The sequence below is a fragment of the Symsagittifera roscoffensis genome, chromosome 4, assembly GCF_963678635.1.
Source record: "Symsagittifera roscoffensis chromosome 4, txSymRosc1.1, whole genome shotgun sequence".
Classification (NCBI taxonomy): Eukaryota; Metazoa; Xenacoelomorpha; order Acoela; family Convolutidae; genus Symsagittifera; species Symsagittifera roscoffensis.
In genome coordinates, this window is record NC_087065.1 from 58,738,302 (window position 1) to 58,765,463 (window position 27,162).

General features: G+C 33.6%; 2 protein-coding genes across 3 annotated transcripts in view; one reads left to right on the forward strand and one right to left on the reverse strand.

Annotated features, from left to right (window-relative positions):
• Positions 1–27,162, reverse strand: part of LOC134843863 (diphosphoinositol polyphosphate phosphohydrolase 1-like) — a 296,926-nt gene that overhangs the window by 219,961 nt on the left and 49,803 nt on the right. The window lies entirely within an intron of this gene.
• The window catches only part of LOC134843862 (uncharacterized), a 146,584-nt gene that overhangs the window by 5,225 nt on the left and 114,197 nt on the right, over positions 1–27,162 (forward strand). For both annotated transcript variants that reach the window (XM_063860173.1, XM_063860174.1), the window contains exons 2-3: positions 16,460–16,629; positions 24,417–24,544. In XM_063860173.1, the coding sequence (XP_063716243.1) occupies positions 16,460–16,629; positions 24,417–24,544 (298 nt within the window). The remainder of the gene's footprint in view (positions 1–16,459; positions 16,630–24,416; positions 24,545–27,162) is intronic.

Here is a 27,162-nt window from a genome sequence, read left to right on the forward strand (position 1 = left end):
CCGGTCGATTTTTTTCTGACCCCTCTGTGTTTCATCACTCTTCCTCCTTCGCTTCCATCAATGACCTTCTACCCTCTCCGCTCCCGTCATCTCTTTACTGAAACCCTTAATATTCGTACAAAGGAACCCGACGATGAAAATGTACATGCAACCATCATTCGTCAATTTACTTGCATATTTTTTTTTGCAATGACTTCGCTAAAATCAATCAATCACAAAAACTACATAGACGCGTTGCACGAAAAACAGACCAATTGCTCTTCGTTTTTTGTGATCATAACGTTCAAAGGTACATGTAAGACTCATCACACAGCACTGATCCCTAAGTTAAACACTAACCAACAGAAAATATTTTCATCAAGACAGTTTACATCTTTGATTTCCATTGTATTACTTCCACTAAATCACTAAAAACTACTAAATCACGTCCTTGACCACACACTAAAATTGGAGACTCCTATAAGTAATATTTTGATAATTCTTGACTAATCTTAAATTTTCTACACCAAAAGAACGGTATTAAATTTGTTGCATGAGCTAATGTTGAAAACCAAACTGAAACCTACCCACGATCATTACCGTTTCATTCAAAAACCCTCTACGCAACATTCACTATCCCGTAACCAACATCATCGCTTCATGTTTTTAAATTCAAAATGCACACCATCCTAATTCTTAAGTTTTATTTATTGTCTTAACACTAAGTTGCATGACACTTTCCGCAATTACAATCCCGTGTGACAAAACTATATGTTCTGACCACTTAACGAACCCATCGGCGAAAGAGGAACCATGATTATCCCTCATGAACTCATCAAACCTGTAGAAAAACCAGTATTAGAGTTTACTTGATTTATAACCTATTCGAGCACTCTAACCATTAATTTTTAGCCCCCCTAAAAACTCATTTCACACCATCACGGCACTTGAAATTCTTTGGCTATCTCTAAAAAAGGAAAAACAACATTCGAAAACTAGCTAAACTTTACTTATGGTTTTCTTAACAGAACCATCGTAGGTATCATTTGTTTACCTTACAAATTAATTAATTCTATACAACTTGCTCACCATTTTATATCGAATTTTTTTTATCGATTTTCTTTTTGATTACCTGAAAAACTCGTTAGTTTCTAAATTAGAAAAATCAAATTAAAAACAAACCATTTTTGTCAATCCCTTAAATGGCGTTGAAATAGTGCTATAACTTCAATGCTAATCAATAAACTTTTTAATCGAGCAGAAAACTGAAATTTTCAATTGAAAAAATCACTGTAATGTAATATCAAGCAATAAGATATACAATTGAGCAAAAATTTACAGATACGCATACCTTTTTATATGTGATTTTTTCTATTTTTGTCTGACTTGCCCCTCAACTCGCCCACTTTTTTATAAACTGTTCAAAAGTCTTCACAAATTTGCATGAGTATATGTGGTAAATAATTAAGTTTCCAATTTCGCAATTTTAATTTCTCAGTTTTTGAACTTTCCGTTAACCTGGTTGGAATCAAGATTAAGCATTCAACGCAGTTTTTGTAAAACCACGGCATTATCAATGCTCTACCAAACTGTGCAGTAAAGTTCCACTATCCTCAAACCAAATCAAACTATATAATATCAGCTTTTGAAACCAATGGATAGTATATGCTTATGAAATTAATCAAGAACACAACCAACTTTAGTCAGCCCCACATTCACACTTATCACAGGTAAGCTATTTTAAACAAATGGACACTATTATAAAATGTAAGCGACAAAAAGACCAGATATTTTAAAAATAAAAGGTTATAGTAAATTGAACCCTTTAGTAAATAAACTACTCTCAAGTGTGCTCCGACAACTGGCCTAACCCACCTAGGACGTATTGAGTATGCTCTATAGCCAGCCAGCCTCGCGAGTCAAGCTAGATCACACTAAGAAACATCACACTCTTTTTTTGCTATGAGTGGCTCCAGTGTGAGCCCATCTTCAAAATAACCAATTTAATATTACAGTGACTGCGAAAACAACTAACTACTTCATAACAAAAATTGAAATTATTAAAGTGCATAAATAAATTTGTAAAAGGTTTAACTGAGTAAGTCTTACGAGCAGCAAAAAGTAGATGATGACATTCCGACTTTGGAAAGTCAAATTTACTGGTTTTGCTTGCCGCGGTCTCAACTTTTTCTAGACAAAAAGTATTCAGTTGACAGCGAAAAAAATTAATCCATTGAAACAGAACAATGGCCCATTCGATGTCAAACTCTAAATACGTGTCGTTTTTTACTTGACACTTCTCTCAAGAAACGTCAACCTTTCGTTTCGCACGCAGTCCTGCTCCAAATTGTGAAATTGACTACCTACAATCACCTTTCTCCACATCACTTCAATTTTTCTGGATTCACAATAATTTCTCATCATCAGTTGTATTTCGAAGCCACCACAAGCAAGTAGTAGATGTTGGAGCTGAAGTGGGGGGGGGGGGGGACCCTGAAGACCCACATGTATTAAGATAGGGAATAGAGCATCCGGTCTTCAAGCTGTGTATTAAGATTGGGTATAGAGTCTACAATGTATTAAGATAGGGAATACCGATGGTAATGTTTTATGGTTTGTGTGATGGTAAGATAATGGTAAGAAAAACGAAAATTTTTTGGTTTTTGTTTATTTTTTTCGCAAAGTTTTTGGCGCGCGTTATTTAATTGGGAACAGTTAATTGTTAATTACGTGTAGAATAAAGGTTATGTATTTAGTTTTTTGGTGCATGGTAAGTCAATGGTAAGAGTTTTTGTGCAAAACTTGGAATTTTTATCAAAAAAATTTTTTCGAAAAAATTCAAAACACGATAATGTTAGCTATTATTTGACCTAATTTATTAAATAATCTTACTTTCTATCTAACTGAAACAATGCTGAAACCTAATGAAACTTTGAAAAAATTCAATTTTTCTGAGAAAAAAAATTGCAAAAATTTCAAGTATTTGGAAAAAATTGCAAAAATTTCAAGTATTTGGGAAAAATTGCAAAAAGTTCAAGTATTTGGAAAAAATTGCAGAAATCTCATAATTTTGGCTAATGTATTGTTGCTTTTGATCTAATTTTAAACATACTTTTACGTATAGATTTTAAAAACAAGCTAAGACTGTATGTTAATTGGCATTATGTAGAGACAATGATACAAAATTTTGAATAAAAAAATGACTTTTTCATTAATTTTTTCTCAAAATATTGAAATACGATGAAGTTTACCTTAATTTGAGCTAAATATTTGGTTATACAATGCTCTAAACACTGAAAAGAAGGTTCATAGTAGCAGAATCAATATTGAAACTTCCGGAAAACAGTGAAATTAGTCGTAATTTTCGAGAAGGTAAAATAAAAGTTAATCAAATTTACATGAAATTTTCCATTTCGAACCTTTACTTTGGTTTTTAACTGTTTTTTTGTCCAGTTCAGGGATTAATTTTAGGAACCTCAATTCAAATGAACATTAAGGGTTAGATCCTATGAAATTTCTAAATCAAACTCCATGATTCAACTCCTCCTCATTTTTTTCTAATTGAATTACCCAAATTTGTACAAAAATTACAACTTGTGAGAAATTTTTCAGGTTAAAAATTAGAAATTTCTGATTATTGATAAAAAATGAACAGTTTATTGCTAAAGTTGTTTAAAATGGGATAAATGTTTTTTAAAAATTTATTCGATATTGGCTCAAATTCAACAAAATCTTCTTCATAACTGATGATTATCTCTCTGTTGCTTCTGCAACATAACTTTCAAGATTTTCCGTAGAGTTTTTCCATGTTCTAAAGTTATTCTTGCATTCTGCTTAAAAGATGTTTTCGCTATTGAACACACTTTACTAGAAAATTTAGTCAAAACTGGAGAGTTTAGGAGGAAAATAGTATCAATTGAACGAACAATTTGCTAGCAGAGATGAAATTAGAACTGATACCGTATGATTATTACAATAAAAAATGTTAATATCTTCCTCGAGGTTCCCTTGTTTAGTTGCTATTGTAAACTATTTAAGCAAAAATGCACATTTTGGAATCTTTAACTATCACTTTTCTTGCAAAATAGTTATTAACTCGCTTTTTTTCTTAATTTATGACGGAAATTTTCTCAAAAATATCCAAGTGAAAAAGAATTGGTGCTAGTTAAAGCATTGAAAAATATATGTACACAATGAGAATATAAAGGTGTATTTTTACGATCTAAGAACAAATTAGGAGCAGCTCTATTAGTTATAATCTGAAAATCTCCGGAAATACGCAAGAGAACCTAGTTCCTAACATCTACAATATAAAAACTTCTGAAAGAGCGAGTCTCAAAAATTGATTTAGCAAAGCAAAGCAAGTTGCAAACTGGATTAATTGTGTAATTTTCCGATTTTTATTAAGAAAAAAACTCTATGTAGTAAAAATATAGTAATGTTTTGTATTAGTGTTGTATCTTCTATGTAGTATTGTGTAGCAAGGAAAAGTAGATCTTGAAAGCAAGTTTTCAATTTATGCTTTATGTATCTTCTTTCAAAAGATGTCGAATTGGGTTTGCTTTTCAAAAATTATCTTCAAAACATTTGATTTTTTATATAAAGTAACAAATATATTAAATGATAACAATTTTTTCTAATGAATTACGGATAAATATAAGACTTTGAGAATTTTTATGTCGGATTTTTTCTCAAGATATACTTTATAAGCTAAATTTTAGTAAAAGTATCTCAAATCACTTAAGGATTAAATTGAGTTTCCATCTCATTTTAGCATTTTCTCAGTTTCTGCTTCATCTACTATTGCTTCAGTTATCACTTTATCAACAAAAACTGTTTCTGCTTCATCAATTAGTTGATGTTTTTTAAATATCCAAGTTTTACAATTTTTAGGCGAATACTTAAATACTCATTAGCATACGTTATGCACTTTACTACAAATTTATCACAACAAATCTCCGCAAGCTTGCAACCAAGGGAGTTTTTACTGTTGATTAAAAGTTTTCGGATCGAGTTCCATGGAAAGCTTCACGACGATTTGAACTCGATTTTTTGCTGTCTTTAACATCAATCAAAACCTTTGAATAAAAAAATAAGTGAAATTTCAGGTAATATAATGAAAACACTGTATAATTACTGACTAGATTTGTTACAATTGCTAAGACTTTTCAGATTCAGTAAAAACTAATAGTCATAGTAATTTCTAAGTTTTTCAAAAAAATCTTAAAATTTTTTTCTTTTCCTGAAGTGTGTTTGGAGTCTGCTGAGCACATAATTTAATATTATGCTGAGAATGCTTCTTCTTGAAATGATTAGCGAGTTCCTCGCTGCTATAAGTATAAAAATTACAGTTAGAACACTTCAAAACACCACATGTTCTACGATGTCTTGATGCATCTTTGTGAGTGTAATCCCTGCCACATTCAAGACATGCAACTCTTTCGTTTCTTTTGAGTGAAGGCATCTCAATAGTAATGAAAAATTAAATGGGAGATTTAAAATGTACCAAATTTTTAGATAAGGTGAGTTGAATAGCCTCAAAAAATGAATAAAAGTAAGAAAAAAAACAGCAAACTTATTAACCAATTGTTTTTAACGAGAAAAAAAATCAGAATGGATATGCTATTTAGCCTAGCTGAAATAAAAATCATCCAATCTAACCATGGAATTTTTAAAAGCATCAACCAATCAGAATCGAGCATTAATTACAAGGATACTTTATCTTTTCTGATATCAACCAACCAGAATTGAGCTTCAATAGTCATGTAATTTTCAACAAGTTCAAGTCAACCTATCAGAATTGAGCTTCAAAAGTCATGAAATTTTCAAGAAATTTAATGTCAACCAATCAGAGTTGAGCTCTTCTTCTCATGAATTTTTCAACAATTTCTTTAAAATTTGTAGATTTTGAGGATACTTTCACAGACATTATTTGTGTTAATAACCAATCAGAATGAAGTAATCACAGATTTTGAAAAACATTGTAGATCAGAACCAGACTATGATTATGAAACTTCTTAATCAATAAATTTTATTGAATTTTTCCAACATAACTAAGTTTGATAAATGAGATTTCTTGTCAAGTTTATATTGTTTTTTTGATATTCAATTCAAATTTTGAAATTTCGACAAAATTTTTTCCGATTTGTTCTATTTCTAACCAGTGAAAAAAAATTACCAAAATATACGTTTTTATCGTTTTCTTTTTGGTATATTGTAGTATAAACAACCGGAAGTCTATTAAATTTGAATAAACGATCAAAAGAAATTCTGACAAATCTGGATTTTGTATTTGTATCAAATTCAAAACAGTAACCGAATTGATGTTCCTTATCTCCAATTTCTGTTTCATAGGCTCTTCCATTGCTTTGTTTTTTACTGATCGACCACCCAATCTGAGTTAACTCTTCTAAATAAAAACATTGTTGATAAATCTGACAGATAATCTCCTCTCCATCTTTGTAACAAAACTTTTGAACTTTCTGTGTTTCTAAACAAATAAAACTAATACAATCTCCATCAACTTCATCTGTCCACCACTCTTGTAGTTTTTTGTAGTAGTTCAATTTTAAAATCTGATAAATGTTCAATTCAGACATTGAAAACGCTTTTGATGGAAACATTTTTCTTACTGAAATATATGAAGAAACTTAAAAACGTCGTTTGTTTTATCATTTTTAAACTATTTTGAAAAAACAGTCACCGTAAATATTTTTTAATTATTTAGAGTCTAATTAGTTTCAAGGAAATTCATATAGCCAATAAAAACCTCAAACTAAGGCAGAAAAAAATTGAAAACAACCAATGAAATTCAAAAAATCCAAAAAAATAATGATAATGTTTTCATTATACATTCTTGTTTGTAATTTTCTTAAATTGAGGCAAAATTTAGATAAATTTTGATGAAAACAGTTATTAAATAAATTTATCTGTAATTTCATAAATAAATACTGGAAAATCATTTCATAATTGGTTAGTGTTTTATGTCAATTTCGATAAAATTGTATGTTTTGTCTGACTTCTCCTCAGATATTATAGCTCTAAATATACACTTTAGTGAGAAAAAACAGTTTTGAACCAATAATATCTCAATTACCAAACATGCAAAACATCACAAAGCTTTACTGAGGTTTACAATTATCAACAAACATAAAGTCTCTCAATATTTGGGACAGTTCTTTGAATTCATTCAAAGTATAGTTGACATATGCAACTTGCTTCAAGTCTTCATTTTCCTTTGCAGTGAAGAGTCGAATCTGAATGTAGGGTGGCTTGCTCACGTTGTACTTCTTGATTGTGACACACACCCTCCTCATGTTGTACGTTGCTATTTCATATACTCTATTACAGATGTCGAGCTCCTGATCCATAGTTGATTCTCTGCCAGATTTGGCTTCATATATAGGTACGAGTCCAAAATTTTCAGCATCGTGAATAATAGTATTCTGTATTGCGGATATTGCTTCGCCTTCTTTTTCACTAAGATAGACATGTTGAGACTTTTCAAATTGTCCCAAATCATTTATTTTTAATAGTTGAAAGCACGGTTCCAAGCATATTTTTCCCTTGTAGGATTTTTGGAACCAAACAAATCTCCCAATTTTTTTTTGATTTTTTGAAAATTCAATATAGTTGGAACTATCAACTTTTCTCGAGTACATTTTGAAGAACAAACTGATCAAATGAGGAGAAATGAGAGAAATGACTTTGAGTTTAAATGAAAATGGAAGTAAGCAGTATGAGTCATCGCCATTTCCATATATAGAAGTAGTACCAAATATGGAAGGATTTCCCTATATGGAAGCTGCGTAGGCGTTACTACTACTATATCACTCAACCATTTTCTGCAAAAATCAATTTTCCCAATGGCAGCTGCTATGTGTCAAGCTCTTCCCAGCTTTTATTCAGATTATAATAGTAAATCATTGTTTATTTCTGTTTCCAACAATTTTTACGAAAAACACATAGTAACCCAAGATTATTGCGTCTCTATTCACGATTCTTTCTGTTCCTTGGGAAATTGCTAATTTCATATAATTTTAATTGGAACTTCCCTTAGCCAAATTCTTCAGAGATTAGACAAATATCAAAACATATATCAAGAAATTGATTGTCTTTACACTTGTACAAGCACAGATTCTTTTCGAGTTTTGTCACATCAAGTGGGGAAGTCTTCAATCAGCTTAGTTGTGGAGTGCAGCATAATTTACGATGGAAAGGAGCAGAAAAAACACCAAGCGTATCAAGGAAACGACTTGTTCGCAAAAAGTTCAAAAAACATTATCTAAGTTCTAATCAAAAACTTGCATCTACGCAAATTCTTGGCTCAGCATTTTTAGACAGAATTCGTAAAGTACAAAACTCAAAATTTGAACATGATTTGTTAAAAATAATTGACTGTTTTATTGATGGTTATGGATTTGTAAATAGTGATCATGTCAATTTTTCAATAAAAAACTTCTGATATTCCATCTATTTTCTCTCATATGTTTACAAAGTTACCATTTTTTACCGAAACAAAAATCACTGTTGTCAAAAAACATTTGCAAAACAAACTTTCAAACATGTAAGAAAGATGTAATATTTCTTTTGATTTTCAAAAAGTTGCAAAAAACATTTCAATTTTTTTAACAAGTTGTAAAAAGTGTTTCATTTTTTTTTTGACATAATGCGAAAAATGTTTCAACTTTTTTGAGAAGATGCAAAAAATGTTTTACTTTTTTTAACAAGATGTGAAAAATGTTTTACCTTTTTTGATAAAATGCGAAAAGTGTTTCAATTTTTTCGACAAAATGCGAAAAGTGTTTTACTTTTTTCGATAAAATGCGAAAAGTGTTTCAATTTTTCTACACAAGGCTAAAAATGTGTTCATCGATGAGGTAACTTTTTACTTGTGTACAGTTTTTCTAGTGTTTTTCCGAATTTTTGTACAAAAATTAATCATATTTTTTAACATGTGTGCGAGTTCGGAGCACTTAACTAAGTTCTAATTGTTTTTCAATGGCTTACCTCGAAGCTCTCATCTATTCTCATAATTAAAATGAAATTGAAGAAATTAATTACAGGAAACGAAGTCAAAACCAAACAACCTTTATTTACAAAAACATTTAATCAAAGTACTGTCGAGCAACAGAAGAGTTCTGGAGGTTCTCTATAGAACGCAGAGCTGGACGAGGTTCCATTGCTGGTGGTTGTTGTGGAACTGGAGGTGTCATTGTTTCTGAGAAACCCTCATCTTCATCTATTGCGATGGGGTTTTCGGCTGATCCTGCCTCCTCCCAAGGAAAAAGGAAGTCGTCGACTGGTTGAGCTACAAATCTTGAGTCAGGAATCTCGGGGTAGTTCATTCCCACATGCTCAGACACTTCCGCCATCATTTGCATGGTTCCAAGTTGATTCACTGTAGGAGGTACTTGTGTTATATGATGCGTACTTGCATCACTTCCACCATATGCCAGACTTGGATTGGGATGTCCATTCAAGCCAGAAAAACTCCACAAACTGTTTCTCGCACTTGGATTTGTACTAAATCAGCCGAAAATTCCACCGAGAACATAAGGTTGTTGTTTTGTACTGAGAAGATCATTTTGAGCAATAAGTTGAGTAAATGATTAAAAATAAGAAAGAGTTGAGAGAGGGAGAAAGTTGCCGGTAGTTATGTTGAAACTATTGTATTTAGAGCTGAGAGAGGAGGTAGTTGACGGTAGTTAAGTTGAAAATAAAATGATTTTTAGTTAGGAGAGAGGGGTACCTTCAACTGGAATGTGTGGGTTTAACCAATCAGAATGAATTTTCCTTATTTGGATTGTAGTTGGGTCCAATCAGATTTTAGTTTCCTTTTATGGAATTCTTATAGAAAACTCGTGTCCAATTGGAAACAAAGCTCCATTTTACACATTGTCGTTTCCAATCACAAAAAGGTTCATTTTTGTTCAAGTTGTCGTATCCAATCAGAGGAACCTTTTAAGGACTTAAGTCTTCCAAATAAGTAAAAATATACACAAAAGCAATCGCAAAAATAAATGACCAAAAGTTGTTTGCTGTAAAAATAAAAAATATTGCCGATATAAGTAACAAAAGAAGAAAAATTAATAAAAGTAGCATCTCTGCAAGTTAACTGAATTTATTGTATATAATTGATGAGAAAATGCTGATTTTTTAGCAGATATTCAAGTTCTTTAATTTTGATGTAGATTTGAGATGATAACTCACAGTTGATGAATTTTTCAAAGCAAATCTCTGGAAATCTGATATCAAACCTGATCATGCAAGATTTTGAACTTTGAAAGTCCTTAAGAAATGGAGGAATAAAGAATTTTGCTGGGGAGTTTTAACAAATTTGGGAGTTGGATATCGAATAAAAAGAGTCTTTGAAATATTATCGTACGATTTTTTTTATTAACTTCAAATTTTCCAAAATAAATAAAATTTCTACAGTGTAACTCAGCTGTAAGTTTATAGCTTTGATACGCAATATGTGAATCAAAAGTAAACTTTTTGATTGAGTAAGTTTCTCTAAAGAGACTTTTACTTAGTCGGAGAACTCTATTTTGGACAACATAAACGTCCAAAAAATTGTGAAAAAAGTAAGAATCTACATCTATTTCATCAATAAGGAAATCACACGGAATATTTTCTTTTTTCTTGTAGAGTAATTCGAGGAAGTTCAAATGTTTTTTGATTGACAATCTTCAAAAATGAATATTTTGGATCCAAAGTTATGTCTAGGAACTGCTTAGTTCTGATTGGTTGAAAATTTTTCTGGAAAATTCTAGAACTTTCAAAGGAATGACGTCATTACCATAAAAGGAAAATTGCGTGGGTGTTGACGTCATTTCTATTTCTAGAATAACGTCATTATCATAAAAGGAACGTTGTGTGGGTGGTGGCGTCACTTCTAAATATAGAATGACGTCATTACCATAAAAGGAAAATTGCTTAGGCGGTGACGTCACTTCTATTCAAAGAATGACGTCATTACCGTAAAAAGATTATTGCGTAGGCGTCATTGATAGTATAAATACACTTATTTCATTGGGTTAAATCATTCATTTTGTTTGCCAATCAGAAACAGTCAATTGAATTTTACTTCAAATTTTACATTTCGTTAATTCACGAAAAGAAAAAAGTAAGTGTTTTCCTTCAATTGGTACTTTAAGTTTTTAAATTTGGAACATTTCAAAAGTCCCAATTTTTTTAGATAATGCCTGCCCTTAACCGAAACGAGAAAGTAAAGTGTGGAAATATGTATACTCGTCAAAACACAGCTCGACACCGGAAAAATTGTTCTAAAGGAGTTATTTCTTGCCCTGATTGTAAGTATTTTATTTATAATCAACAAGAAATGAGCTATCATATGGCTAAGAAGCATGCTCAACCAAATTCGAAGCAGTCGACGGTTTGTCCTTCTTGTGAACAAGAGTTCCCAAGTTACTACTCTCTCCAACAACATCGGAGAAAGGAACATGGAGCAAAACAACGGAAACCCAGTGATACGGTGGCCGACTTGAACAAGATTGTGGAGGAAGAAGGGGAAGATGGTGAAAAACCAAAGGAGTAACTTAGTGCTTGTCAACATTTTCTGGTGGATACGGAGATGGAAAATGGGAGACATAAGGTATTTAACTTCCAAATGTCCAACTTAGATACTAAAATCATTAACGAGAAACTTGAAGAAGTCATCAACAAGCTCGATTCTGCAGCCAAAATCAACATTGCTCTGGGTTTTATTCTTCGAAACATTGAGACTGGTGAATATCGTTATTTCTACGCTCATGAAAACAATACTCTGTTTGAAAAATCCCACTTACTTTGTACGAAAGCGGATTTGATAACAATCCAAGGAAAAGTAGAAAAATTTGATATTGTGGAGCAATGTACCCAAGAACGTCAAAACACAAACTGGAGATTCAAGTTAATTACTAACGTCACAATTTTCGCTGCTTTGCTGAAAAACATCCCCATGGGATGTCCGGACTCTGTCTTACCCGAACCTTTATTACGACATACGCAAGTGAATTGTCTTTTATCTAACAAAGACAAGGAACCTTACAAAGATCATTTGTGTCTTTTCCGCGCATTGGCCATGTACATGAACGGACAGAATGATCTCGACTCTCACACTTCTAGATACTTTACAGATTTCATATCAAAATCTGGTTGTGATCCTAAAAGTTTTCGCGGAGTTTCTGTAGAAGACTTACCTGTTGTCGAGGAAATTGTGCAAAGAAACATTTTTAGATACGATTTCGATATCCAAGATGGAGAAAATGTAGGAGAACTAGCTCGACGAAGTATCGGAAGATTCGATGAAACAGTTAAGCTACTGAGATTTAACAATCATATCATTCATACAATGATATTGATTCTTTCTTCAAGTGATTCCGGTGTCCTAGTTGTGACACTTTTTTTAATAAATCCGACAATTTTAACAAACATCTTGAGATGCAAGGACCGAGTGAAACATATTTACCCAAAGAATGTCTATGAGCTTCGCGAAACCTTGTTTGAAAAGCTAGAAGGATTCAATCTTCCAGTTTCTGAAGATAACAAACTTTTTAATAACCTAGCAATTTTCGATTTTGAATCGATTTGTGTTCCTACAGAGGAACTAAAAGAGACGCAGACTACTACCTGGATTGGAAAACATGTCCCCATTTCAGTCTCTATATCATCAATTCTGATTGATGAACCCATCTTTTTGTACAACAAGGATCCACAGAACTTGATTATTGATTTTGTAAGCAAACTCGAGCTGTTGGCTGAGAAAAGTAAGCTGGAGATGAGAACAAAATTTCAAGATATTGAAGTAGCTGTCAATGAAAGATTGAAGAAGATCTTTGATCAGCTAAACGAACGTGGTAAAAAATTTTCAAGTAACAAATTCGAGTACGAAGACGAATGCATTGAAGATTCGGAAGAAGCAGATATGTCAACACAATTTTTGCGAATTCAGAAAAATCAACTCATCGATTTGAAACAACATCTGGAGAGATATATAAATACTTTACCAGTTTTTGGATTTAACAGTGGTAGATATGACTTAAATTTGATCAAGTCCTACTTAATCCCTTATTTGATTCGCGATAAAGAGCAAGAAACATCCGTTATCAAAAAAGCAAATGATTTTATATCTTTCAAGTTTGGAGATGTACAATTGCTTGACATTATGAAGTTTCTGGGTGGAGCAACAACTCTGGACTCATTTCTCAAAGCCTATAAAGCTAGTGAAACAAAAGGATTCTTTCCTTATGAGTGGTTTGACAACCCTGACAAACTTGATTTTCCAGGACTGCCCCCATATGAAGCATTTTTCAGTAAACTTAGAAACAACAATCCTCTAGACAAAGACTTTACTGATTATGAAAAACTGAGGAAGAGTGGATTTGATGAACAGCAAGCGCTGAAAAAGCTTCAAATCAAGACTGTACCCCCATCTGGTCTAGATAATTACAGTTACTTACAACAAACTTGGCAGAAAAACGGAATGACAGTGTTCAAAGACTTTTTGCAGTGGTAAAACAACAAAGATATAGTTCCAACCCTGGAGGCAATGCAAAAAATGATTCAGTTTTATCATAACAAGGGGATAGATATGTTGAAACTTGCATGCACACTTCCAAATCTAGCAAACATATGTCTACACAAATCTACAAATTACAAGTTTTATCCATTTTGCGAAAGTGATAAAGATTTGTGTGAAAAAAAAACGAGAAGACATGACCGGTGGGCCTTCGATTGTGTTCACTCGAAAAGCTGTAGTTGATGAAAAATACATCAGAAATTCATCAAATGTTTGTAAATCAATCGTTGGAATTGATGCAAGCCAGCTTTACCCCTATTCAATGTGTCAAGATATGCCAACAGGACTGTATACGAGATGGGAGTTTGACACTGATATGCAAAAATTCAAGGCTAGACATAATCGAACTCGCAACTTTGAGAATATGGTCATGTCTTTCTATCAAGAATCAAGACCAGAATGTAAAATTGAGAGCTTTTTTTTATCTGGAAAACAGAAGAAAATTGACTGTTTTAATGTGGACGGTTATTGTGATCACTGTAAAACAGTATTCGAAGCAATGGGATGTTACTACCACTTCTGTTCCTGTCAAGAAGCTCGTCCCTCCTTAACAGAACAGGATATCGAGCGAGGAAACAAGAAGAGAGAAATGGATGATATGCGACGAGAATACATTCAAGAGAAAGGATACAAATTTGAAGAAATGTGGGTGTGAGTGGTGGCAAAATATCAAAACCAATGACAAGATCAAAAATCATGTTCGAACCCACTTTCCCTACAAAAGACCCCTTTCTACAGACTCTCTTCCAGCAAAGATAAAAGATGGATCTCTTTTTGGTTACGTTCAGTGTGACTTAGTTGTTCCAGATGAACTGAAATCGAAATTTGCGAATTTTGCTCCATTTTTCAAAAAAACTGAGGTCGGAAGAGATGATATTGGAGATTACATGAAAAACTATGCGATCGAGAATGAAATGTTAAAACATCCTCAGAGAATGCAGATATCTAGTTTCAAGCTGGAAAATGGAACAGTTATAACTCCTTTCTTCAACTTTTATATGGAACTTGGATTACAGTGCACCAAAATTTACCGATTTGTTCAATATTCTCTTCGGAAGTGTTTCAATAATTTCGTTCAATCGGTGGTTGATGCAAGAAGAGAAGGAGATGAAAACCCTTTGTCAGGAGTTGTAGCAGAAAAAATGAAGCTCTTGGGCAATTCCTCCTATGGATATCAGATCATGGATAGATCGAGACATACAATCACAAAATATCTCAATGATGAAAAAACTCATAAGGCAATCAATGAACCACTGTTTAAGAGACTTAACACAGTTGAGAAGGACTTATATGAGGTGGAGTTATTGAAGTCAACCATTGAGCACAGAGAACCCATCATTGTTGGTTTTTTCATACTTCAGTATGCAAAACTGAGAATGTTGGAACTCTACTATAACTTCTTTGACAAGTTCTGTGATGTGAATAAATTTGAAGAGTTGGAGATGGATACAGACTCACTTTACTTGGCACTTGCAGAAGAAAATTTGTACGATTGCATCCAACCAGATAAGAGAGCTGCTTGGGAAAAAATGAGGGAGAGTGATTGCAGAAATTCCTTCAAGGCGGATGCAAAATCTAATTTCTTTCCTCGAACGTGTTGTAGTATCCATAAAAAACATGATAATCGGGAGCCGGGACTTTTCAAAGAAGAATTTAGGTGCACAGAAATGCTCTGTTTATGTAGTAAGACATATTGCTGCTATGACAACAAGTCAGACAAATTCAAATTTAGCAGCAAAGGATTGAATAAGCGGGTTCTAGAAGACTCTGGAGATGGACCTTTAGCAAAGTATAGGAGAGTACTCGATGAAGTTATCAACTTAACATCTACTAATAGAGGATTCAGAACTATAAATCATATGGTTGCTACATATGAACAGACAAAGAAAGGACTAAGTTATTTTTATCCTAAAAGACAAGTGCAAGATGATGGAATTCATACAAAACCATTGGACTTATAAGAACTCTTCTGATGTATTAAATTATATAAGATGTCATATTATTATGGTTTCTTGATAATAAAATGTAAATTATGGCAGTAAGTTTACTATACGATGCAGTGATTTATATACTTTCTTTGTAATTTAATTTTTTTCTCTCAAAAAATTCGATTTTTTTTTCGATGTCTCTGTAGGTTCAGAATAGATTCAGATAGGTAGAAAGTAAAAGTATCTAATAAATTTTTATTAGATCAAATTGAACAAAATCTTATCGTGTTTTGAATTTTTTCGAAAAATTTTTTTGATAAAAATTCCAAGTTTTTGCACAAAAACTCTTACCATTGACTTACCATGCACCAAAAAACTAAATACATAACCTTTATTCTACACGTAATTAACAATTAACTGTTCCCAATTAGATAACGCGCGCCAAAAACTTTGCGAAAAAATAAACAAAAACCAAAAAATTTTCGTTTTTCTTGCCATTATCTTACCATCACACAAACCATAAAACCTTACCATCGGTATTCCCTATCTTAATACATTGTAGACTCTATACCCAATCTTAATACATAGCTTGAAGACCGGATGCTCTATTCCCTATCTTAATACAAAGATCGGCTATTCTTGTTGAAACGTTGAGTTCTTGGTAATCATATCCAAATATTATTGTTTTTGCGACTGTCAAAAATAAACCAATCTCAGTACAATTCAATTTATCGAAATAAAATTTGGAAAATTGAAGTTTTTGGTCAGCCATGTAATTTACAGACTTAACGAAAGCACCATGGAAGAAACATTATTGTAACCAAGGACCACAAAAATAGCTGCCCGAGTCAAAGTTTCAACTTTATGTTTCGACTGAATGGCCGATGGTCGAACTAAGAGTCGAACTGAATCAAAACATAAGGTCGAAGCTTCGCCCCGGATGGATAGCTCACTCATCTGTTATTTTTAGAGGTGACAACCCTAGTCCGGGTCTTACATGGACATTCTGTGTGATGGGGCTGCTGTCCATAGCTGGGTGTGGCATCTATCTCTACTGTTTCTTTTTCCTCCAGACAACTCGCAGCTATGCCAGAAAACTAGTCGCATTCATCGCCCTCACAGAAGGACTCAGCATTATGGGTTTGTATCCAGATAATTAAAGCAGAAAACTTTTTGTCGAATAATTTGTCAATTTACATTACAGACAGTTATACGGACAATTAAGAATCTTGATCTCCAGGTACAAGAAGGTCCATATTACTTTTAACAAAACTTTTGAATTTTTATATACGAATTTGACAAAAATCTGAAAAAAAATATTGAGAAAAAGATTTTCTCTAGAGTTTTGTATCTATTTTCGGCAAGATACTTTCGTGCTGATTCTTTGTCTTATATTGTATCTTAATCCTATACTCATGATTTCTGTAGTTTCAAAAGATCTATACGCGGGTCGAGGTCCGCGACTAATTTTTCGATTTTGTCGCTGAAAAGCCATAGTCTGGGCAGGATTTTAAGTCGTGAACAAACAGTCGCAGCATGCTAGCGCTGCGGTCGACAAACAAGTTGCTGCATAGTCAACAAAATAGCTGAGTCAAAACCTTATAACCAAAATCAATATAGAAAAACCAAATTTTGGTCGCGGTGGTGTGAAGTTATCCAATTTCAGTCGCGACAATCTGGAATTACCAAAATTTGGTCGGACCCGTCTGATCATAAGAACACAACTTCGACCCGGGTGAGAAACACAAGTTTGGGAAGAGATCAACTTTGTTCAAATCAATCATACAAGGGTCTGCTTGAAACGGTTTTGTTTTGGAATTTGAGCTTCGTGTTTTGTCAGCGAAAAGTTTTTATATATTAATAATATGAAAACTAGAACCTGAAAAACAATGCAGTTCTTATCAAATTGCACCCATCGGGTTTTTAACAAAAATCGTGAGCTGTTACGCTAGTATGTTAAACTAACTCCTTTGCATCCAAGTTAGGCTATTTCAAGTATTGTGATGTACCCGGGCTGGGGCGTTTGACTCATAATTTGAATTTGATGAAAACTATCGAATAAATGTAATAATTTCATCGCAAATTAGGACGGTCGAATAAAGGGTATAGTCGAACAAATGTCGAAATATGGGTTAAATCTGGCTTCGAACAGGGTCGAGAGAATCGAACAAGGTCGAATCAAGAGTCGAAAAGGATTAAATCCCGGGTCGATTCATGGGTCGAACAAGTCCTACCCTGATTCGAACAGAGTCGAATCATGAAAAATTGCGAGGAAACAAAGAATTTCGGGTCAAGAAAGAAAGGTTTTAGGGAATAATATTTTAACGAAGTTTGGGATTGAAGCAGCAGAGAGACGAGGCCTCTAACGAATCAATAAAATGACGTTACTAGTATCTTGTAAACTACATACACCTGCCAACGCTATTTTATACTCCTACAAAACCGATACAAAATAAAGGGTAGAAGAATTTTCTTAACTTTTTTAAAAGGTGTAAAAAGTGAATCAAAAGTAATGAAAGAAAGGGCAAATATTTTATCATATCAGTTAAAAGCGACTAAGATTGCTTCCGATAGTGATTACGAGAAAAAAATATGTTCCTATAAACCAGCCTTAGTTTCAAAACTGTTAGGCACCAGATATTTTAAATAATTTAACAAATGCCGAACATACAAAAATAACTCGACAACATCGCTCTTCAATAGTCAAACAAAAAGTTTAGAGACGTATGGTTTAGTAGTCTTGATATGCAAAAAGCGTATAGTAAACTGTGCAAAAATACAATTAAAAATGGTAACTTTTGTTTCGCGGGTGGTGAAAAAACTGGTACATGCCGTTTTTTAAGTAGCAATTATGGATTAGGCGGTATGCCAAACAAATTCCTACGGGCGAGGGATTCTTTTGTTAAAGATGTCCCTTTTGTAATGATTTTGTAGATGTATTTTTTATTTTAATAGCATCAAAAACATGTTTGGACAAACAAAAAGCTATTTCACTAAAATTACTAGAGTTTCTTATAAACAAGAAAATTGCGGTGAAAAAAGAACAAGCGCATTCTTAAAAAAAAAATATTGAATAATTGACGTTCAATTTTTCTGATTTTAGATGTGATTTTATTGCCCTAAAAACTGACTCACTAAAGAACCGACTCAACTCGAAAAGCTTATTAGATGTTTTGTCTTGTTTTTTTTCAGTATATCAATTGAAAAAAATTTTATTGACTCTATGCTCACCGCTACTCTCTTTTCTATACAAGAAGTTTTTGTTTAATTAGTATGATACACATTCGAAAGAATTTGAAGAGCTAAACAACCAAAATGGGAATATCATAGAGAACATCATATTTGTAAAAGGAAGTTCCAGATTAAAGACGGACGCATTGCATAACTGGTTAAGCGCAACACTTAGAAAGTGGGACGGGTAGTCTTGAATAACAATGGCATTCACCTGAACATTTTTGCATAATCATGAACTGAAATATCTTACTAAATAACTAATATTTCTAGGTCTTATGATCAACGGAACCTTCTAAAATTAATTTGTATGGGTCAGTATTTAAAATAGTAACTGTTCATGAAGCCCTTTTATTTACATTAAAAGCAAATCATGGAAAAAAAATATGCATAGTAGAGTGACGGGATGGGTGAAAAGATTGTTATTTTTTAAAATTTAAAGTAGCTCTTATACAGGGGAGCGATATGAGATTCACCGATGTTCTTTCAAGACTACCTTCAAAAAAAGTTCTCTTCACCCCACAAAACGAAAATGATTTCATAGTTTCAACTATCAGCAAGATTTCTAGAAATTTTTTTGCAAACAAACAGTGATAAAGAAAATATTCAAGGACTGTAGTAAAAATGAATTGTACATATTATATCGATCGAGCGCGCTAGTAGTATAAAAAATGTTACTCATTTTGAAAATATACACCCATCGCAGGTAAATGTGAAATGCTATAACACACCCAAAGGTCGTTCTTTGCGTTTCTCCTAAGCTACGTCACCGACACAGTTTGAATTTTTATTTCAAATCACTGTCACTCGGAAATTTGCACGAGCAATTGCATCCGTTTGGATATTTCAAGGTTCAACTTGAATCATTTTTTTTCTATCAGACTAGTGTTTTATTTTCTTTCTTGTCCCTACTGTACCTTTTATTAACCGTGTACCTAGATATGAATTCATATAATTAAATTGAACTTTTTCTTTTCAATCGAGTTTCAATTTGAAAAATGCTATTATCAGCGCAGAAAATGGAATCGAAATAAAAATTTTAGAAATATGAAGTTCACAAATCAATCAAAACTAATTTTGAAATACTGAAGCGATTCAAATTTAGTTTCCTCCCCAATTTCGTTTATCAGTCATTGTTGGAATAAATAATAAAGTTAACCAGGGAAAACAAGATATTATGAGTCAAGAACTAAGTAGAAAAAGATAAAAACAACTGGACAATTTAAGGGCCCTACAATGAGATTAAAATTTATAAAAAATGAGTTCTCAACGAAAACAAGCTTGTGGTACCAGCAGCTCTTTGATCTTCCTTCATGGCCTATGGCCTTTTTTCGAGGCACCCGAGACATTTTGAAAGCGTTAGCTGAAATTGTTTATTGTCTTCATTTAAACATAGAAGGATACCACCAAAAAGGAAACGTCTCAAATGTATAGCAGCGGAACGCGATACAAAAGAAACGGCTCAGCATGCATGATTAAAAGTTAGAAGTAATGCTGAGCTCATCTAGCACTCGGAAATGATCAAAACTCAAGGAAGCGAATGAAGCTATTGAATTGGATACTAGAAGCCCACTGGATAAACCATCCAGCGAAAAAAAACATACTACTATCTGTTGACCGTTTCTCCAAAATTCCTTCGGCGAAAGTTTTGAACGACACATACACACAACCCGTTTCAAATTTCCTTTTGTTTTTGTTCATCCCTTTTTAAATTTTTGTTATGCTCACCTTCGCAGACTTCCGAAATCCAAATGAGTAGACCATATGTCGTGTTTTTTTTAAAAGGTTTAAAAAATTTCTGTGAGGAGAACAAATTTAATCTGATTTTGTGTACAGTGGGTGGTCATAAATCAAATGGAGCTGTAGATCGGCTAACTTATTCAGTCAGATTGCTGGCGATATCGTTTACTAGGCAATTGATAAAGTCATCTGGAACTTGCGATGGATTAAACAAGCATCAATTGAATGTAAGCTTTTCGTTTTAATAAACACGGGAAACATTTTAATAAAACGCTTTTTGGTAAAAGCTTGGTTCCAAACGTAATTAATTGAGACGAAGAAAAGTTTGTGTCCAATGCAAGAGCTCAAGACTGGACGGAGAAAGACCGCATAAAAACAGTACATCGTAGAAAATGCCCAAGAACAAAAAGGTTAAGGTAGTGACCCGACGGACAATGCCGAATAGCAACAACCCCATTGTCGAACACTTTCACAAAATGAGGTAACTGATTTGCGCAAACGTTTAATCAAAACGTAGAACAAACGTTTTTCAGACCTTTCAAAGGCAAAAAATTATCTAACTCTGATCACACAAAAATACTAGATAATGAGCACATAATCAAAAAAGTCAAATGCTCCGCCAAAATGCGATAGTAAAAATGGAATTTTGGTTAACATATCTGATTTAGCAGTCAAGTGGAAGAGAAACTCCTCTTTGAAAAAACAAGATTATGGACTCTTAGAATTCTTTACCAATAACAGAAAGCCGGAACCAGCCTCTTCGAAAAAGAAAATCATATCAATGGGAAATTTTTCAATTTCTGAAATTTATCTTCACTTGCTTTCGACACTTCATCATCTCTAGTTTTAGAACATTGGGATAATTAATTATGCAACTGTTAGGGAGATGACCGGTATCATAATTCCGGGAGTCGAATTTTTCCATCTGAAAGCTACTTGAAAACCTTCAGACAGTCATCACTAACCGAAGAATTGATGAAATTCACTCAGTGTACACCTACAAATTGTACAAGTGAAAACCCGACTTTAAAATAGAGCTCTCCAGAACCAAACGACCAGCACGCAACCCACCCCCACAGGGAGCTCCTCCAGAGCTCGCAGAAACGTGGGACCTCCAAAATTCTTTGGAGAAAGTTGCCTTGTCTATAAAGTCGCATCGACCAATCTGGTAGCAACCATCCTGGAAAAATCTTGAGCGACTGTTGATCAAAGTTATGGTGCGAACGAGACGCAAGAGAGAGCTCAGCTGGGAGGCTTTATTATCGCCTCCTCCTCAGACTGCTTGACCCCTTCCGGGGACATTTCCAAGCGTAGCCTCCTGGTCGTCGAAACAACGGAAAAACAACAAAGCAAACGGTAAGGCCGCATTGGATTCTAGATGATTAGTTTCTGGATCACTCACGGCCGAAATAGAAGCTTCAACCGATAGTCAAAGCAGAAAAGTTTTCTCTGTGAATGACACAGAAACAAGACCGGAGGCAATTACATTCCACAATGAGTTCAAAATAACGTTAATTTTTCATTCAACTTCAACCATTAGTACAATACTAGATTTTGCAATTATTTTGATTTTTTTAATCAAATTTCAATCTGTTGGGTGTCTAGCCGATTATTTTAAATAAGGTATAGCAAATTTCAAGGTTGTTTGATTCTTGCATTCAATTGAAATCAGTTTGTAACTCAAGGAAGCGAATGATAAAATTGATTTGGATTTTAAGGCCCGCTGAATAAATTGCGGGGCGGAACAAAATACACTTTTCTTGATTTTGACTGTTTCTCGAAGATTCCGTGGGCAACAATTTTGAATAACCATTCGACACATTCCGCTCAAAACTGTTATGCAATTCTTGTAGTTTTCATGGATTTCCGCAAACCCTCAGAGTGGACCATGAGTCGTGTTTTATTTGAAATGATTTGAAAAATTTCTGCGAGAAGAACAATAATAAACTTAGCGTACTATCCTGGAATTCCATTGCAAAACTGAGCGTAACATTTTATAGCCGATACAACGTAACGAAACAACAACATAAAAGATAACCCTCATTGATTCCTCTCATGTTAGTTTGTAAGTCAATCACGGTTGAAGTGGACTCTTCAACTAATGATGAAATCAGTGACATTTTGTCTACATTTGACACATAACCAAGAGTGGATGCAGGTTTTTCCACACTGAGTTCTACGTAACCTAAAGTTTTATCATAACCAACTTATCCAGGAACGGATCTAGGATTTTCTCGAGGGGCGGATTTTCAAAAAAATTCGAAAATTTTGTCGACCTTTTTTTAGGTCGACCGAATTGATTTTAAGAGCTCTCCCTAAGCTCGGTTTAGTCCCTGTTTGGGCCAAATTTTCTGCGCCGTAGTCAGGGGCGGATCTAGGATTGACGACTTTTTTTTTTAGGTCGACCAAATTGATTTTTCGAGCTCTCCCAAAGCACTGTTTTGCCCCTATTTTGGCAAAATTTTCTGCGCCGCAGGCGAAATTTTGAAAAACAGGCCAAAAAACCGTTTTTAGGCACTTTTTGGAAAATGTTGACCAAAGAATCGCGTTTTTTCGGCGCGCGCTCCCCCCTCAAAGTTAGTATATATTGGCGCCAAAGGCGCCTTTAGAAACATTTTAGGGTTCGTCGGCCGAAACTGGATTTCTTAAAAAGTACCAAGGGGGGACCTTTTGGGTCGGCAGGGGGTCGAATCTCTGAGGGGAGGCGTCGCCCCCCACCCCCTCCCATAAATCCGCCCCTGAACTTATCACAACTAGTGCGATACTAGATTTTGCAAAATTATTTATTTTGAACTTTATTATGTCTGGTGTCTAGCCAATTTTTTTGAAATTAGATTCAACTTTCTTTTAGGATTATTTTAATCAACGAATCAATTGATCTCAATTTGTACAATACAGTTTTGTAATTACTCCCCTGTAGATATCTGTAAGAATTGTCAGTAGTCTCCAAATTTTGTGCAGATAACCTCTACTCTGTGTATATGTGGTATATTTTACTTGTAAAATCTACGGTATTTATAGTAAGTTTTGTTACTTTTATTTGAAAATCCTGTTTCCCGTGGGGTGCAGGGGAAATGGAGTTTGAGTGTCATTTTGACTACCATTCATTGTGACAGATATGAACTTTTCCTGCTTTTGGGAATGAATGTTGTCAATTGTGTCTTTAGCTGAATAATTTGACTTTCACTTTTTAAGTGAGTAGATACCTGCCATTTGTGTGTCTCTTCGGAGTTCATTGGACTCCGTGACATTTTTCTAGTTGAGTTGAATGGAACAGGAACCGTTTTAGTTCAAAAATTTCTCTTTTATTCTTCTAAAACTAGATAGTCAATTTAGCATACCAGTGGTATTACATTACTCTTTAACATTTAGGTAAAACTAATACGTTTTTCGGGCACAATTGGCTATGGACTTTTTCCTAATGTTAGTGTGGGATAAGTTTTGAAGCAAAATTTTTTTTTCAATAGTTTTCTAACTATTGAAAGTTCAGTTCTTAGAAGAATCATGGAGGATAATTTGTGGTAGAACTTTGTCGAATTAAGAGTAGCGGGCACACATGACAGGGGGCTGAAGTTGAGAAAACGGTGTCAGGAATGTTTTCCCCAAGACAAATGATCCTATGTCAAAGTGTTCTTTATTAGTTTTTCCCGCAAAGACTCTTACTTGAATCTTGGATATTCAAATTGAGGGCCAACAAGGGCTGATTTAGACTTGACACGGCGTGATGAGATAAGAAGAGGCTCTAAGTGAAAATTCTTTAAGCGGAGCCTTAAGCTGAGAAATCAAATGGGCTAATGTGAACTGAGGGACTTTTCTCCATTTCTCTAAGTAGTTCTTTTAATTAGTCATGTCTTATCATCAATATCATGTCGAATATAAATATGAAGTCGAGACCTCTGTGATACAAATCAATAGGAAAAACAACCAATCCAAAGTTGATCTAGTTTTTGTAATAGGAAATGTGAGTGGGATTCTGTACATGACCTTAGCGTCAGAGCACGAGTATTCGGCTTTTGGAGGAGATGGTTACCCTACCAACTGCACACCTGCCGAAACACAACCCCCAAGCGACCAGTTTTGTCAGGTAACTGAATCTACAACTGCAAGAAGATAAGTCGATTGTTGTAGAGATTTCCGACCTAAATAATTTTCGTATCGTAAATAGAAGCCTAAGAAAAAAAGTTGAAGTTTTCCTGAAAGTTGGTAAGAGAACATTGCAATTGTTAACGCACCATAAGAATCAGCTTATGACCAATAAAATACTGGAAAAATCCAGAAGAATTAGATTGGAAATTCAGTTTAGTTTCCAGCCTGAAAAAAATAGACCGGATAACGAAAAACTCAGACCAGTTTTTGCGACGCTTTGACCATTTTTCCATGCTTTTAGACTCCTATTCACGACTTGCAATATTTGTTGTTCCGACCATTTTAAATCGGGAGGAACTTTGTATTCGGGGGTATGTTTTAGTTTTTTTCTTTTTGTTTTCTACGAGGAATCAGTTACCACAAAAATTCATCCGTCTGGGTCAAGTGATATATCTCAGTAAAGCTCTTTCCGTCGTGATTTTAACTAAATTTAAAAATTTCCATCAAATTTTTCCAGTGTCGAGAAAAACCGGTTTGAAATTTTTGTTTTTTCGAGCAAATAGAGCAAGTGAACACTTACAACAGTTGAGTTATGCCTAACTTAAAACCTTAAATTCTAATTTTAAACGAATGAAACTAGTTTTTGGAGTTTTCAGATTCATTTTGTGAACCAAAACGTTAAAAATTTCAAACGTTTTGCTAAAATTTTGAAAATTTTTTGATTTTTTTCTTGTTTTTCTACTCATTTTTCTACGAATATTTTTGTCCAATTTGTCCATATGACTAAATTATTATTTTATGTCAGGTTCTTTTATTACACCAAGCAAAAAAAAATACACCAACTTGGAAAAAAATTTTCTAAACCGTAGTTTTCTAAAGACTATGGTCGGAACATTCTGTGCTACTTGTTATGATTTGTAATACGATGTCTGTAATCAGACCTGGATCAAAAAAATTCCCGAGAGGAATTGCCTAAAAAGTTCCCGAATGGGACAGAATCTCATATAAAAAATCCCGAAACACCAATAAGAACTCGACGCTCAAAATGCAATACGTACTTGTTAGAAAAACTAACAAGTATAGCCGGTTACTGTGCAAGTAGCACAGATTGTTCCGACCACAGTCTTAAAAAAATTCAAAGCTATTTTTTTGCAAGTGGTGTAGTTTTTTTCTGCATGTTGTGATAAAAAGATTTGACCGAAAAAATAGAGAGTCATACTAATGTAATCAGATCTAAACTGAAATATATTATTGGTTTTTATTTTATTTTATCTCTATAAAAGATTGAATACTAACCAATCAACCAATCATACTCCATTAACTAACAATCCACTTATTTGTAATCATCAAATAAGTTTTTTTTACTGATAAACCACGTCACCAGCATCAATTAAACCACGACATCAGCATCTTAAACCACTTCACGCAGAATAAAATGTCCTACACAAACAAACCAATACGTCTATGCAATTGCAATCCGACCAATAAGACACATTGAAAATTACACATTAACAGTTATAAAACACGAAAAAGATTCGAACGGAAGAAAAAGTAGAAGAAAACTTCATATTCTAATTTTTGATACATCCACAAGCTGAAGCTCGAGGGCAAGTACAATTTTGCCAGAATTTTATCGTAATTTTATTTGAAAAAGGAGAAAGCCCATGCACAAAAGAATTTCCAGGTGTAAAAATAAAACGACAACTCATTGACCACTATCTCAAAGGCATTTGTAGTATTACATCACAATATGGAATATACACAATACAAATCAGTTCCCCAAACTCATTTCATGACAAATATCTAATTCAAACCGATGACGTAGATTTTGAATTTTCAAAAGTTTTCACAGAATATATAAAAAATAAACAACACCAAAACTCACAAAGAGCAAATTCAAAATTCACAAACGATGTTTTTTCACTTATCTATAGCTTTTATCTATACTAGAATTGAAAAAACTTTAAGGCGATTCACCAACCCAAACATCCCGACATACATCCCTACAACAAAAATTAAATATATTTTCAAAATTTTGAAATGCAATCCGTGAAAATCTAACTAGTAATGACATAACACAACATGTTAAACACGATTTGCGAAAAATTCTACCATGGTTCATAATCGATCATTTTTTTCATAATATTGATCTTATAGCACAAGCAAGAAAAATTTTCAGACCACAAAACACGGATGATGAAATTATATTAGCAGAACAAACAGATTATGTTTGGGACCCTGAATGGTCTCATGAATCATTCATTATCATACCAACAAATATGTCAAGTCAAGCAATTAGCACAATCTCAATTCACAAAGATTATGTTAAAGTATACCCACTTACAATTGACGCAACACCTTTCAAGTATAATTCATTCTTTCCTGATAGAGCAGGAAACAATAGTTTAAACTCTACGTTCATTACTCAAGACAATTTAAACGGAACAAGAAATCTAATACAACAAAATATCCAAACTCCTTCACACTTCGTAAGTGAAGCAACATTTTACCTATTCATCCCAACCTAATAACTCCAAAAACAAAAAGCCCAACGTTAACACAAACAAACATACAATCCACAGTAAAACCCTCTGTTGCTCAAAAAACGTCACAAAT